This window comes from Thunnus thynnus, chromosome 8 (assembly GCF_963924715.1).
Source record: "Thunnus thynnus chromosome 8, fThuThy2.1, whole genome shotgun sequence".
Lineage (NCBI taxonomy): Eukaryota > Metazoa > Chordata > Actinopteri > Scombriformes > Scombridae > Thunnus > Thunnus thynnus.
In genome coordinates this window covers 33,450,999-33,466,570 of record NC_089524.1, presented here as the reverse complement: position 1 = coordinate 33,466,570, position 15,572 = coordinate 33,450,999, and the positions used below count along the sequence as shown (strand labels likewise).

The 15,572-nt window shown below is 39.2% G+C and overlaps 1 protein-coding gene across 9 annotated transcripts in view; it reads right to left on the bottom strand.

Moving 5' to 3' along the window:
- Window positions 1–15,572, bottom strand: part of szt2 (SZT2 subunit of KICSTOR complex) — a 114,707-nt gene that overhangs the window by 7,091 nt on the left and 92,044 nt on the right. For 7 of the 9 annotated variants that reach the window (XM_067597991.1, XM_067597993.1, XM_067597995.1 and 4 more), the window contains 4 exons: window positions 10,089–10,154; window positions 6,594–6,807; window positions 2,608–2,785; window positions 2,394–2,516 (listed from right to left, as the gene is read on the bottom strand). In XM_067597991.1, coding sequence (XP_067454092.1) covers window positions 2,394–2,516; window positions 2,608–2,785; window positions 6,594–6,807; window positions 10,089–10,154 — 581 coding nt within the window. The remainder of the gene's footprint in view (window positions 1–2,393; window positions 2,517–2,607; window positions 2,786–6,593; window positions 6,808–10,088; window positions 10,155–15,572) is intronic. The other 2 variants (XM_067597997.1, XM_067597999.1) reach the window with 1 other exon arrangement.

Here is a 15,572-nt window from a genome sequence, read left to right as displayed (position 1 = left end):
TATCAAGCATTCATTTAAAGCAAGACTATGTCACTGTGGCTCAGGTGGTCATTATAGAACAATGGAACTTAATTTCCCTCCACTTTTCTTGATAGTGACATCATGAGTTGGCATGATTGAGACCACAAGCAGGAAACAAGGATGTCTCTTGATGAGGTTGGTGTGTTTATTTCTTATTTTACTTTTAACGCTGAAACGTAGTGTAACAGAGGCAGAAGTAGAGGCAGCAGACTGATGTCACTTAGACAGCAATGTCTATTTTAAGTTTGCGAACATTAGCCACCATAAGCTAATGGTCACACCAGACCAGGTGAGTCTGTTATAGGAAAGGCCCTGAGTGTATTGAACTGAACAAAGATGTGTTTCATTTCTTATGAATTAAAACTTTTATTATTGTAGAATATATCCTGACTAATATTGGATTTTTGAAGTCTATACTGATTGTTTCAACAATATTTAAGCGTCTTAAGAAATGCGATGGCAATACATTGGTCGATATCGATCTTGTATATTCATGGACAAACAAAAAGTTTCTCACTTACATTTAACATATCTTTGGTATTTCTGTATCACTGTTTCTTGTTACTTATTGGCTGAAAAATATGCTGATATCTATACAGTATATATGTGATAAGAACATTATATCAGCTAATTTTTAATATTATTTTGTATTATAAAATAAAAAAGATATACTTAGCACAATCACTTAGCAGAATTAATATCAACAACAAACCTGGCGCTACTATTAATAATTATTTTCATTGTCAAGTCAGTATTTATTTAAATTAATTGATCATTCAGCCAACTAAGTTTTGAAAAAAACTATCTACAGTGATGTATTCTAATTGCTTGTTTGGTCTGAGAAAAACACCAAGTAATCACAAGTGAGAAGCTGGAACCAGCAAATCTTTGACATCTTGCTTATTATGTGTCTTAATTTTCTGTCAATTAACAAATGGACTAATCAACTCATTTTTTCAGCGCTGAGCAAAACAACTGGGTGCTGACAATTTGAAAAATACACAGTAAATGATTATAAAAACAGAACTAAAGAGTCATTCCCGGAATTTCTCAGAGTGTAATTGAACCCACTCACTGTTTGGCCCTAAACACCTTAGAAACACATGATCTAATGATATAGCTACTCTAGATGGCATTACCCTGGCCTCCTGCACCACCCTAAGGAATCTGGTTTATTTTTGATCAGGACATGTCCTTCAACTCCCACATAAAACAAATTTCAAGTGCTGCCTTTTTTCACTTGCGTTACATTGCAAAAATCAGGCACATCCTGTCTCAAAAAGATGCAGGAAAACTAGTCCACGCATTTGTTACTTCCAGGCTGGATTATTACAATTTCTTATTATCAGGCTCCCCTAACAAGTCTCTAAAGACTCTCCAGCTGGTCCAGAATGCAGCTGCATGTGTACTGACAAAAACTAGAAAAAGAGATCATATATCTCCCATTTTAGCTTTGCTGCATTGGCTTCCAGTAAAATCCAGAATATAATTTAAAATCCTTCTCACCTACAAAGCCCTTAATGGTCAGGCACCATCAAATCTTAAAGAGCTCATTGTACCCTATTATCCCACTAGAACACTTCTCTCCCAGAATGCAGGCTTACTTACTCCAAATGTATAATGAGAAGCAAAGCCTTCAGTTTAAAACTTTCCTTTTTGATAAAGCTTATAGTTAGGGCCAACCAGGCTTGCCTTGGACCAGCTCCTAGTTATGCTGCTATAGGCCTAGACTGTTGGGTGACTTCCCATGGTGCACTCAGCTCCTCTCTCTTCCTCTCCCTCTCCATCTGTATGCATTTATGTATCATTAATGCATGTTACTAACTTGGCATCTTCCCCTTAGTTTTGTGCTTTATCATCTAGCAGATGACCTTCGGATGCAGACTGCCTGCTGTCCCCTTGGTCCAGCTTGATGACCACTACTACCACTATTATTATTATTAGTCATATTTCTATGATTATTGTTGTTGTTATTGTTTGTATTGTTGTTGCTGTGCTTCTCTGTGTCTCTCTCCCCTCTCCCCCTCCCTCTTTTCTCTCTCAACCCAACTGGTCAAGGCAGATGGCTGCCCACCTAGAGTCTGGTTCTGCTAGAGGTTTCTTCCTGTTAAAGTGGAGCTTTTCCTTGCTGCTGTCACCAAGTGCTGCTCACAGGGGAATGTTGAGTCTCTAGACTGTAAGAGTATGGTCTAGACCTGCTCTATGTGAAAAGTGCCCTGAAATAATTTCTGTTGTGATTTGGTGTGATATGAATAAAACTGATTTGACCTGTGGTGAGAGCCACGGCATAACAGTAGTGCTGCACTCTGCTCTCACCAGTTAGCTTATTATTATTTTACACTCGATGCAGTCTTTAATGTAGTCCTCCTTACCTCAGCAAATGCCTCTCCCCGTCTGACTGCTCCTCAAATGGAGCGGCATTATGGCACACCACCAGGGACACATCAAAGTCATCATGGTGGTGCAGGCCCTCCAGATCCTTGTAAGAGCCCGAACTAAAGCAAGGCAGAAAAAAGGAAAGGAAAAGTTCAAATAAAGCATTTGATGCAAGAAGAATTCTATTGTGTTCTTCAGAAGTATTTTTACCTATTCCACAGAGCCACAAGTGCGTACTCATGCAGGTCAGACGTCCCTTTCTTGTTGTCAGTGGTGACTGCAGCCTTAGACATGCGGAGGGGCTTCATGCCGTAAGTGCTGGCGTGGTCAGTGATGTAATTGTAGAGCTGGTGAGCAGTTATCATCCCAGTGGAGATGGAAAAGCTCCCTGATGTACAAGGATCAGAGACTCTCAGAAAGATAATCACAGTATATCCCAGTTCTTCCTGCCCACCCACAGAGGCTTAAAGCCCAAATACTGTATCTATCTGTTATCTCTTCAATGACACCTAATGCAAAGAGGAAAATTAATCTTGCAGTTAGGATTTAACTCATCTCTTTTCTGTGCAGTGAAGCAATTTGAAAGATTTTCTCTAAAGATTTTTTAATGAAATTCTCTTTTTGCTGACAGTGAGCAGTAGAGAGAGGAAGACCGGCTGGAGGAGATGCTTGATGTACAGTGCAGGTGATAGCTCAAATTCACTAACTTAAAGCAATTACATGTAAAAGTGACATTAGTCCACCAACAGAGTATTTAAAGATAACAGGAATAATCACCTGTAACACAAACAATGTCATATAGTCACACATGAAAAGCCAATGATGACCAGCTTATGTTTGAAAACCACAGCATTGCACAGAGGCAGTGTGCATACAAATGAGCTCAAAAAGCCACTGGCAGCCCACTTGCCTGAACACAATGGCATAGAGCATGTCCAAGTGTATTCATTCTAAATCATTATAAAGTGCCTCTTGGTTCCTCACACAGCTTAGCATTTCACTTTTTTATCATCCTTTATTTTGAATTCCGTGCATAGTAGCAGCACTTTAAATTGTCTTACTGTGTTTTTATTGTGTTTGTTTCGTGTATTTGTGTTTTTACGCTGCTTTGCTTATAAAAGAATTTCTTCTTGTGGAACAAAAAAGAACTGAACTGAACTAGAAGACGGGATGACATCAATAATATCTTATTGAGGAGAGAGGCTTTTTTACATTTATACTATCTTGACACATTATGCTGAAAAGTTCTCAATTTAGAATGTGAAACCTTTTTGGTAAACTATTATTTAAAAAACAAAAAACTTCTCTAAAAATATATATTTAAAATTTCTATTGTTATGCCTTTGCGCTGGTGACAGCTGTGGCCAGAGGCATTATGTTTTTTGGCCTTGAGGGAATTTCTTCAAATTTGGCACAAACATCCACTTGGACTCAAGGATAAACTGATCAGAATTTGGTGGTCAAAGGTCAAGGTCACTGTGACATCATAATGTTCTGCAAAAACATTTTTCTGGCCATTATTCAACGTCATAACTCAGGAACAGAACCCCTTCTGTTGATTTCACATTTGGTCTGATACTGAATTTGTGACACTCATCTTGGTTCCCACCTTGTAACTGTGGTGATTGTTTAGATCTTCTGCACTGCCTGGTTGAAGATGTGTGTGAAGCATTCACGTTTTACGATTTGTAGCTTCTTTGCAGCAACATCCATATCTGAATCATTGTCTACTATCATGGCTACAACTTTGTGTTCTGTCAGAATCAGCTTTATTGGCCAAGCATGTAAACACATACAAGGAAAATACACTCAATACCTTTTATTAAATTCCTTCAAAGTCCTCATGATAAATATTATATGGACAGACATGGAATGTAAACTGCAACTCGACTGGTTGGCGAAGGCATACAACCACTAGGTGGTATTTCTAGTTTCATTATTATTTTCTTATTTATTCATTTTTGTATAAATGTATTAATTCTTTTCCCTTTCATTTATATATTTTATTGTATTTGTGGAAGGGTCCTGTCTCTCTGTTCTGTTGTATTCCAATTGTGACACCTGTTCTCAATGATCACTTCACTGTCTTCTGCAGATCGATCACTTGTTGTAGATTGCCATCATGTTGAGACATGTGTATAATGTGATGTTTGTGTCTGCAGAAGATCCGATTGATCAAAATGTTGCACAGCAACAGTGAATAAATTAATAAATAAGACATAGCGGGGGCAGAGAATAGTGTGCGGATTCTACTTTTTGCCAGAGACAGTTTCAGTGTTGTTTGTGGTATAACTAAGCTTGGATGTGGAATAGCCATGAAAGGTCTTTTAAAGGTCAGTTGAAAAGCATTTTTGCTCCAAATCTTGTATGGAGGAAAAACTCTGCTGCACTGGTCTCTATAGGTTGAAAGGTAGAAGTCAGTCAAACCTCTGACCTCTCCCATGATTGCAGCTACAGGAGGTTCATGTGTGGACCCAGTAGTGATTAAGGGTCCAGCAACTGTATATTGTGAGGTGCTATACTAGACAGGGTGGAGAGAGAGTGTGTAGCAACCACTACATGGCAGTGAAGTAGGATTGTTACTCTGGGTGTAGTTACTCTGTGGTTTATTACAAGTTGGATGTTATTCTCATAGTTCTGCCCCTCATTTCTATCATCTATGTTAGGGTAAGATTTTGCTCACCAGGATTAGTGCTTATTACCCAAACTGTCCTTCACAGACTCACTTTCTGCTTCAACTTTGTTCATAGTTGTGAGCATTCTGGTAGGTTTTCTTGTGCAGTGAGGTATATTTACTGACATTTCAGCTGCACTCACTTTCAGTTTGACTTCCAGATCAAGTGGTTTAGATCTTCTGACTGCTTGTGTTTCTTGCACTGCTGGACCTACTATTAGCGATGCCACTGTGTTCCCACATCTCAGCTATTACTTTCCAGAGTATATTGGCTGATGGCCAGGGCTATAAAAATAAACCCAGGTTGTAATAAACCAGTTCCAAACCAAATCTTACTCCTAAATCAGGAACATGGCAACGTAGTCACAGGTTAAAAGTAACATCCTGTTCAGTCTGTGTCCAGTATTCCAGATTCTGTTAGATTACAAAAGATGATTGCATAATTTGAACACTTCAGTTGATAGGGCCAAGGCAGCAGAGCAGTTTCTTCTTTTTTCAAGAACACAAAGAGATCTACACAAACCATGTGGTGGTTGCAAATGAGTCTTTGACAAAGCCACTGCACAGACAAGTATCCTCTTCATGGTGACATGAAGGGAGCAGATCTGAAAATCTGAGATGAATGTATGTCCTTGGTTACCTGACTCACTGCTGACTATATATCTGTATCTTGCAAGAATAGCAGCCATGTTGAACGGACAAATTTATTCATAACATTGAGCAAAACAATTACTTAGGGAAGTTGTGGTTGCACCTTGTTTGTGAATTAGGCTCACTTAATCACATAGTATTAAAGGACAGGTTCACAATTCTTCCTCACTGTAATCATTCCTCCTGTTCATACTGGCCATTAAAAGATCCCCTTCAAAATGTTCAGTTCAAATTCAAAAGTAGATGTGAAGCTTATATGAGTCTTCAGCAGTCTGAGTTAGTCATATCAAGTGGATATCTGACACATTTACAGTCTTTTTAGCATCAAATTCCCTCTTTGTGTTTCCTCGGACAGTGTTTCCCTGTTGAGCTGTGGTGGAAGTATAGTAACAAAAAGAGGGACTTTGGCATTAAAAAGACTGTAACGTTGAAATTTATCTACTTGATCTGACTCATTTGGACGCTGAAGCTTCATATTAGCTTCAGATAAACTTTTAAATACATTTTTGCACAGAAGGAGGACTGTGGACTCCATCAATTACATTGTAAGTGCATTATGAAGGGATCTTCTAATGGTCAGTATGAACAGGAGGAATGATGATGGCAAGGAAACCCTGTTTCGATGTTGATTTAGACACCTTACTATTGTTTTAAGACAGACTTGAAAAACTGTGAACCTGTCCTTTAAGATGTAGTTGTTTGGATATTACAGTTTTCTCTTTCCAGAGCATACCTTTAGTGAATGTGCCCACTGCTGGTCATTCTAGATGTCCAGAGAAACTAAAGTTGTAGGGCAGTTTCTCTAGAACTTGTGTGCATGCCCAAAATTGATCATGTACTGATATAAAATATGAATTTACACCCAAGTCACCTTGAAAGACGTGGTTGCGGCCAAACTTGGGAATATCTGGATGATGGGAGATGAAGTCATCCAAGAAGTCAGTGAGCTGGTAGCCCTGGCGCAGCGTCATGTGGCAGCCAACTAAGTACTGGTGAACTACTCGCAGGTGGAAGTCGTAGCTGAAGGAGTGAACGTGCATCAGGTCCCGTACCTTATCACATTCCTCAGTGAAGAGCATGGAAAGCTAAAACAGAGGGGTGGACACAGTTGTTAGTAGCACAGCATGACTAGCTGATAATCACAGTTTGTCTCCGGGGCAAAAGAAGCCACAACTAACACGGATTTTCTCAGCTGCAGGGGATGCTCTGACTCCAACTCAAGTCTGATCATTTTCATTACATCAAGCGCTCTGGAAAATCAATAGAAACTGGCAGATGAGGCTTTCCCTGAACGGTTATCTGTGTAATCATCCATTAATGAACCTGTTTTGCATTTGAAGAGGAACACCCTGCCGTTACAGCTGCTCCCTGCCTCACCTGCTTTTTGCTGTGCACCTTAAGGCCCTGCTGCTCCTGTTACTCCCATTACTCCTTGGTGAGAGCCTTTTGTAAGCAACTTTGATATCAATCGGATTCATAATAGTATCTTATTTAATTAAATTCAAACATCAAAAGGGGACTGACAAAAGCATTCATTACAAATGCAAATGGCTTCACTGCGAGGCTACAGCGCACAGTTAATTACAGCGCAGTAAGAGTTTACAGGGAGAGCTAAATGCTACTCCTGCATTTACTTTCATCTGGACCATTTGCCTGGAACATATACAAATAGGCTTTATCAAATCAAAGAGGCGAGGGAAAAAAAAGCTCTCTTTATCCAGCAGAAACTTTCATCCGTGTGTCAGTGTCTCACACCTTTTCCTGCCTCAGCACTTGTCCAGACTGTTGTAACACTAGCAAAAGGGTAGGCGACTTTCATCACCATCCACTCCGCAGAGATAAGAGGAATATTCTTTTGGTACAGACGAATGAAAAAGATGAACATTAACTTTTCTCTCCCCACTGGTGTTCCTGCAGTCTGGCAGACAAATTAAGTGTGACCTCTTAGCCTGCTATCTATGACTCCATAGATAGCAGGCTCTTTAGCTCGGAGGCACAAAATTTTCCTATGTGTGTCCTCTTGACTATCAAGCTTACATTTATTATTCCCTAACCTGTAATCCCAAACGGTTCATGTTCTAGCTAATTAAACACCCCGTGTAACTTTGACAAGAGAAAATTGTTAGGTTGAGTCGCAGGGCTGCGGCTCGTCTCCTGTCAGCCTGGCTCAGTGGAACTTCAATTAATGACAGTGGCTACGTAGACGGGAAAAGCTGTAATCATTGGGGTCATCCAAGAGGAAGAAAATACGCAAAGCAAGTTGATTGGAAAAAAGCACAAGATTAGTCATGACGGGAAAATTAAAAATGGTTTTACTTCGAGGTTGTACCTCTGCATACTCATGTCCTGGAAAACAAATAATTCAACATGTATTTTATAAACATGCAAACACTATATCATTATGTCTATGATGTGATATATATATATATATATATACACAGTATATATAGTAATAGTAGTATTTAATAATAGTGTTTTAAAATCGGTCCTTTGACACACTGGTAGCTGGTGCAGTGATTTGAGGCCGGTAATAATGTGTTGCTTACAGAACTCTGGTGGCAGAGTTGTAAATGAGCTGCAGCTGAGTGTTTCTGGACAGTCATATGAAGGCACCAAAATAGTATTCCAGCCTACAAAAGGTGTTGTGTGGACTTCAGGTCAGCAACCGGACCTGTACCCGTCAGGTCCCGACAACGGGTCACATTCAATTCAGGCTTTTTTTTTTTTTTTTTTTTTTTTTTAGCAAAAACTAAATCAATTTAAGATCTAACTGAATAAGAAAGTGATCTCTTTCTTTCTCTGCCGATCACCTGTGATGATGTGTGTCATGTGTTGCAAGTAGATATGCAATGCCGGCTGGGAAGTGGGACGAGAAACAGAGCATAGCCGCTGCGTTGCAGTAGCTTGGCGAGCAAGTGGTCGGTAATAGATGAAAAAAAGCAAAAACTTCCAAAAGAGGAACTTCTTAACATCCCCAGTGATTTAGGGAAGGTTACCGCATTGTGGAAATATTCTGACCTTGTTGTGACACCAGATAAAAACCTCCAGCCTTCCTCCACAACTCTTAAAGAGCCGTGCAATCATGCTTGTACAAGGTTCTTTTTCTGCATCATAACTGTTTGGATGTTTTGTGTTTAACAGCCACGTTAATCTGGCCGATATTGGGAAAAGGTGAAGTTCATCTACTAACCAGTAAGACAGATCATTTATTATCTTGAGATGCTGCAGTGTAACATGCTGGTAAGCTGACTGCAATGTGTGTATTGACATTAAAGCTACAGTTAATCAGCTGGCCCATATAGCCGTGTGGGTCTGTTGCCCTTGTCAGATTGGTTATTTTTATGCATGACTTTTGTTGTGATATGGGGCTATATAAATAAAAATTGAGATTTCTCAGTCATACGTCCTTCAGTTTTCACCATATTTTAAAGGTGATAGGTCTTTATGTGTTAACGACTAGGATTTCTGACTAAGTGAAAGGGGTTCAAGGTGAGCACTGACTTTTAATCTTTCTTCTCTTTAGCACATCCAATCACTGATTGAAACTACAGCTATGTTAAGTTTAGTACCTTCTGCACATATTATGGCATAGATACAATTGTGTGGCCTACTTTAAGTTAGTGGGAGCGTGTCAAGTTTGAACAGATGAGGCCCAACAATGGAACCTTGGGGAACTCTTTGCACATATGCAGTTATTAAAATAAATATGAATTACACAGATTCAGAGCCAGAAAATCCAATCCAATTGTCCAGTCTGTTAATACGATCCTCTACAGCTGGCAGAGCAACAGCAGTTTTCAGACCCGCGTTTTTAAATGACTGACCCTTTAAAACCAAAGCGATATGAAGCTGACAGTGGAAAAAGCCCTGGGAGAAAGTTCTGGCTCCAGTCAATCCCCGAGCTATTAAAGATGCAAGAGGGAAACACTGTAAGATTATCAAAGAAATGGCACGGGCACTTAGCGAATCACAAGCAGAGATACCAACGACACCCAAACCAGCAAGCACGGAGACAGACAGCTTGTTGAAAGTCAAGAAGGAAAAAGAAATTACAAAAGGAGCTTGACTCAGGCCTGAACCTCAAAATACTCAACCTTTGCCCAAGTGTAACTAAATCCATCTACACCTGGTAGTTACTATTAACTGTAACAGTCAAGCTCTATGTCGTGGGGGCCGTAGCTCCCACAGGTTTGAATGCACACTTCATTAGACACTGAAATCCATCCATCCCCGAAGAGACAAAAAGGACAGACATGTAGATTTGGAAAGGAAGAGACCAGGACTGATGGCAGCAAGCAGAGCGGCGGGGAGGGGTGAAGCCTGATTGTAGTGAGACACCCCTCCTTTGAGAATGGCTGGGACATACCGCACAGTCAGATACTGGGGTGGCATCTGGAAACGGCTTGCAACGAGGTTTGGTGAGGAGGCTGCCCTGATGGAGAGATGACATGAGGTGGGACTAGGCAGACACACAGACACACAGACAGATGGACAGGTAGGAGAATGGAAGACTGAGGGAATACCACAATCATAAATTGAAAAATGGTTTCTAAAAGCCTCTCCATAAATCCCATGAGACACACAATAGAGCTGTGTGCTCAGAAGTCAATATAAGAAATTAATGTCTGTTGTGAGCAAATATCACCAGATTTACGGTAGTTTATGTGTAAAACATCAATGCCTGTATATATTTAAATGTTTCTGCTACATTAACGTAGTGGTGGTGACAGGAGAATCCAACTGTGCATAGTACTGTCTTATTTATCAGTATTTACCAGGAGACTGTCACAGCAGAGGCCTAATTGCTTTCTTTCCTGCACCATTAATTTGCTGCAGTAAGCTAAAGATAAAGCCACTGTTGATACTAACATTACACATCCTGCATGTGAAGGCAGAGGAGGGCCTTTAAGTTTGAAGCAATCACAAAAATGTTGACAATGCCAGTGACTTTAGCTAAAGCTTGACTCATTGCTCAGTCATGGTCATTTTTCCACTCCACATTTATTTTTCAGTTCTAAACACTGCATGGATGAAACAGATCACCATCACTTCTCTGACAAAGCATGATGTGAAGGAGAGTAGGTCCAGAAAACAACAGGGACTGACAACAATGAACTTTTTCTACTGAGGTAAATAAAGAAAAGACTCCATCTGTGCTGTGTGGTTTAGGACATCGGTTCTGAGGTGGAAAGAAGAAAAATATGGATCCACACATATGTAAATAGTTAAATGCAGGACAGAAGTGTTTTACAATTTGGTCAAACATTTAAACGTGTGAGGTGATGTAATGAAGATGAGCAGTGTCTCCTCTTTCATGTACCTGTCCTGTGGACATACAGAGGGCAACTACTGCAGAAAAGGCTGATCACAGTATCTGTTTAAAAGACTACCTTGTATTTGTGACTTCCCTTCCTCTCTGCCTTCTGCTTGTGTAACTGGTTTGGCTTCTTGGCTCAGGAACCACTAGGCAGAGTTGGAGAGGACATCAGGAAACTATCTGTACCTGAGTAGTTTAGCCTAGGCTTCATCGTTAATCTCTTTCTCTTCTCTTCCTCCCAGGCTTTCGAGAAACCAGTTCAGTTCAGGTTTTGTGTTTTGTTTGCATGCATCACACACACCGCATTCATTACTGACCTAACTAACTCACATAGTTATCACTGCTGGAAACCTGTTGTATCTATTAGAATTATTTTTCTTCTTCTTGTGCCCTAAAAGTATCTGGGTCTCAGAAACAGCTACGGTTCTAAAGCTTGGCAGATAGGTTGGAAATCTCACCCACTTCTCTGACAAAAAAACAAAAAAGCAAAAAAAACAAAACAGCAAACAAAAAAAACCCAAACTAAAATATACATATAATATGCATAATATAAATTTATATATATATATATATACACACACACAACAAACTTTATGTTATAGCCTACAACTTTGAACTGTAAGTCCCGTAAGTCAAAATGATTTCCTGGATGCTGTGGGTCCAGAGGAATATATCCATATAAGCCACTCCCATTTGTTCCTTGATAGAATTTCCGCCATTTTGAATTAGGTCCAAATCTGTTTTTTTCGTTACTCCTCCTACAAATTTTGACCAATCAGCATCAAATTTGGAGGATTTTCAGGTTTTTGATATTCCACATGCTTTTGAAATTACATATTTTTAAACCTGTGTCTTTAAGTTCAATTTTACATAAACACTCATAAATCAAAATTGGCTGCGCAGCCCTGGGATATTCTGCCACTAGGGGGCACCACAAATACAAAAGTTTATATCTCATGATTAGCTATGCTGATTTGATTGAAATTTTTTCCACATGTTCTACTGTCATGTACAATTCATTGTATTAAGTTCGGTCATGACTGGTGAAAAGGGGGGTGGTTTCTTATTGTTTGTTTGTTATAAGCATTTACATCAATTTTGCAGTCAAAACTTCCAAAAATCATTTAAATTTCACCATACGTCCTACAGAGCTGACATTTTTTCAACACAAAAGTTTGTCTCACTGCAACCTATAATCAGTTCAGAAATCTGAACAAAATCAATTAACATCTATATCTCCACAAGTCTTCATTCATGTGCTACCATGATTGACATTCTTTGGATCCTAGATATCACGTTTCAAATGGCGTTCAGATATATCAAACCATGAGTCCGCAGTGACATTCTGTGTCTGACTGTAATTAGTACTGTATGCACATCATTTCCTATTTCGCCAAATGTTTGATCAAACTTAACCAAAATATTTGACAACACACCTGAAACCAGCAGAATGATGTGTGATTTTTTTCAGAATTCAATCACCAACATTTTGACTGTTGTATGCATTTTACATTTAAAAAGACAAAAATATCCATTTTGCACATGTCATGTCATTGTGTCAAGTTGTGAGAAGGTGTGTGGAAACCATGTCTCCCCAGTGGTGCAGTCAGTAAGTCACCTTCTCTGTGGATACAAAGCCCAGGATTACAATACCCAGGTGGCCAAGTCCTACTTGCCAACAATGTAGCAATTCATGCATGTGGTATGTTTTCAAGTGCTTACTGAGGTCATATTAAGTCGAAGGTTGCCTACTGTGACTTTGTGAAAATTTCCTCTTGCTATTATTTTTCTCTGCTAAAAGACCTAGAAACATCAAAATTGGCAGGTGGATTGCAAATTCCACCCACTACTCAGGCATAAATAATGACACATACTGACCTCAAGGTGATGCTGTAATAATCAAGTTTATGTTTTCGCAATGATCTCCAAAATGGTTTGGCCTAGAGTCATCTGCATCGGGTGTTCTGCTCTAAAAATGTCAAATTTTTACGATTTTTTCTCAATTTTCTCAAAATCCTATTTTCAACATCTCATCAGAAACCACTGGGCTAATTGTCCCCAAACATAGTCAGATCATCTACAGACTTCACTGATCTTAAGTTGTTAAAGAAATCTTGATACATCAATCTGTTTCAATTAAACAAGCCAATCAATTTTTACCAAAACAGCAATAAATGTAGTCATGTGAAATGTGTCTTCACTGAAGATCATAAGCTACATCGAATGTTTTTGAAAGTAGATTTATAAACCTCAACAGAGCATCAGCATATGGTGACGACCACAATGAATTATTTTTAAAAAAACAAGAGTTTCGCTTCTTGTCAATTAAATTAGAAACAAGCATCCAAATGCTCACAATCTGCTTGGACCTCAATCATTGCCTCTTGTGGCTGTCTGACTCTGAGCCAGTTTGTGATAAATGGGGGCTCATCCAAACTTTTTGGTACAGTTAAAGCCTAACATCAGTGTGACAAATAGAGGCTTGTTCTGTGGTAAACTTAACTGTTACACCGTTATACCAGTAGTTGCTGTGCTACATAGACACTCCTCATCTACATCCATCAATTTCTGGGAGACTCTTCTATTACGTTATGCATTCAGTGACAAGAAAATAGAGGTCAAAACTTTCAGTGGCCTTGTTTACACCTGGCATTAACATGTGTCTCCACATGCATCTTGAGTGACCACTTGTGATCAGATCTCACTTCCCCGCTCTACACTTATCTTACTGTATATAACAAATATAGAGTTATATGCAGCGATCTCCCCGCAGCTGCATCTCTCCATTGGGAGCGCATTTACACACAAGGCACAGCAGCAGTGTAACTTCATTAATTATTTAAATCTCCCAACATGCCGACAGGATCAGTCAGGATCTAATGTTAATGAATGTTCTGTGTTCTTCTACACATCCAATAGGTCAGCTGTTACACACATAGTCCAGGTTGAAACTGTTTGGAGTAAAGCAGCTGTCCTGATAAATCCTGAGCTCATTATGTCGAGCAGCATAGCAAAACTAAAAACTCTAGTTATCAACTTGACAGGAAAGAGGAAACTATCCAGCAACGTTTAGCTTCTGAGATATTTTTTTTAGACAAACAAGCAAAAAACATTATTTTCTTGTTTTGGTTTAATTTCTGTTCCAATCACCGATTTGAGGACAAAAATGGGCTCTGAGCTCCTCATACCAAAACTCATTTCATCCACTCCAATATGTTGATAGCTGATTGTTTTACTAACATTTATATTTATGCTGTCATTTCATCATCATATTGTAAATTGTATTGTTGACCCATAAATGAATTAGTATTATTTAATTACTGAACTGCTACATATTGTTTCATATGGCACACGAGAGCATTGATAGCATGTGAACTGTGGGCAAAGCAAAGATGTCCACATTAGGGCGATTGAGGATTACTGGCAACAGCATCCAATTAAAACTCCCACTCTAACATGGCCTCTGACTTGGATACATGGAAAACAGATAAACACTAACTGCAATTATAAATCCCTCTCTCACATACGTATATCTCTGGGTTTCAGAACGACAATTCAATTTGTTTGTAAGACAATTCATTTAATTCACTGTTTATTTAGGCCTAATTAGTCCATTTCCGGACTTTTTTCAGGATATTTAAGGACCTGTGGCATCCTCAGCTTACACAACAGCTGAAATAAATGCATTCTTCCTTCCCTTCTCACCACTTAAACCATTTGCCATCAGGTTGTGCATAAAGCCATTGACACTTTTATGACAGTCGACCTCTTATATCACTTTGTAGACATTCCGACAACACTACAGGGAAAGAAACACCATGACATCTTTGAAGACATCTCTCTCTCTGTCACATCAAAGTACACTGGTCCTCAAATCTGAAAATGGATCAGTCACAAGTGGGAGAGATGGCAAACAGTGAGTGATGTTCACCTGATATAGAACCAGGACTGAAAGCAAGACAACTAACCTGTGGGGTGTTGGCAGATGGGATTTGAGTTATGACTGAAAAGCCTGAGCTCCTTCAAAAATGCATAATCAGAGATGTGAGAAATTGCATTTCTGTTTATGCACAGAACACAAAAATTGCAGTTTAACATATAGAACACAGTAGTGTTGAACTTTGTGCGAGCTCGCTTTAAACATACTAATATATTTGAAGGTAAATAAAATTGGGAAGATGGTGGGAATAACAAAGTCGGTCTGGTTCTGGCCTGGTTTGTTTTGTATTCAGCTCGAGCTCATTTTGAATAAGCTCCTGTTGTGTTGGTGAAAGTGGCACCATGAAAGTAATCTGTGCATCTTCACAAAATAGATGCGCTAGAAAATTGATGATCTGCTCTCACAGTTGCTTGGTGAACTACTGCAGCTTTTTATATACAGATATCTTTATAAAAACAGTACATATTATACATAAATTGTATGTATATGTTGTTCTGTTAATAAAACACTAGTCAGTCTGGAACATGCTAGCACGAGTCAGTTATGATAGCCCTTCGAGCTAGCTAGTTAGATTAGTTGTTAATGGGACAATA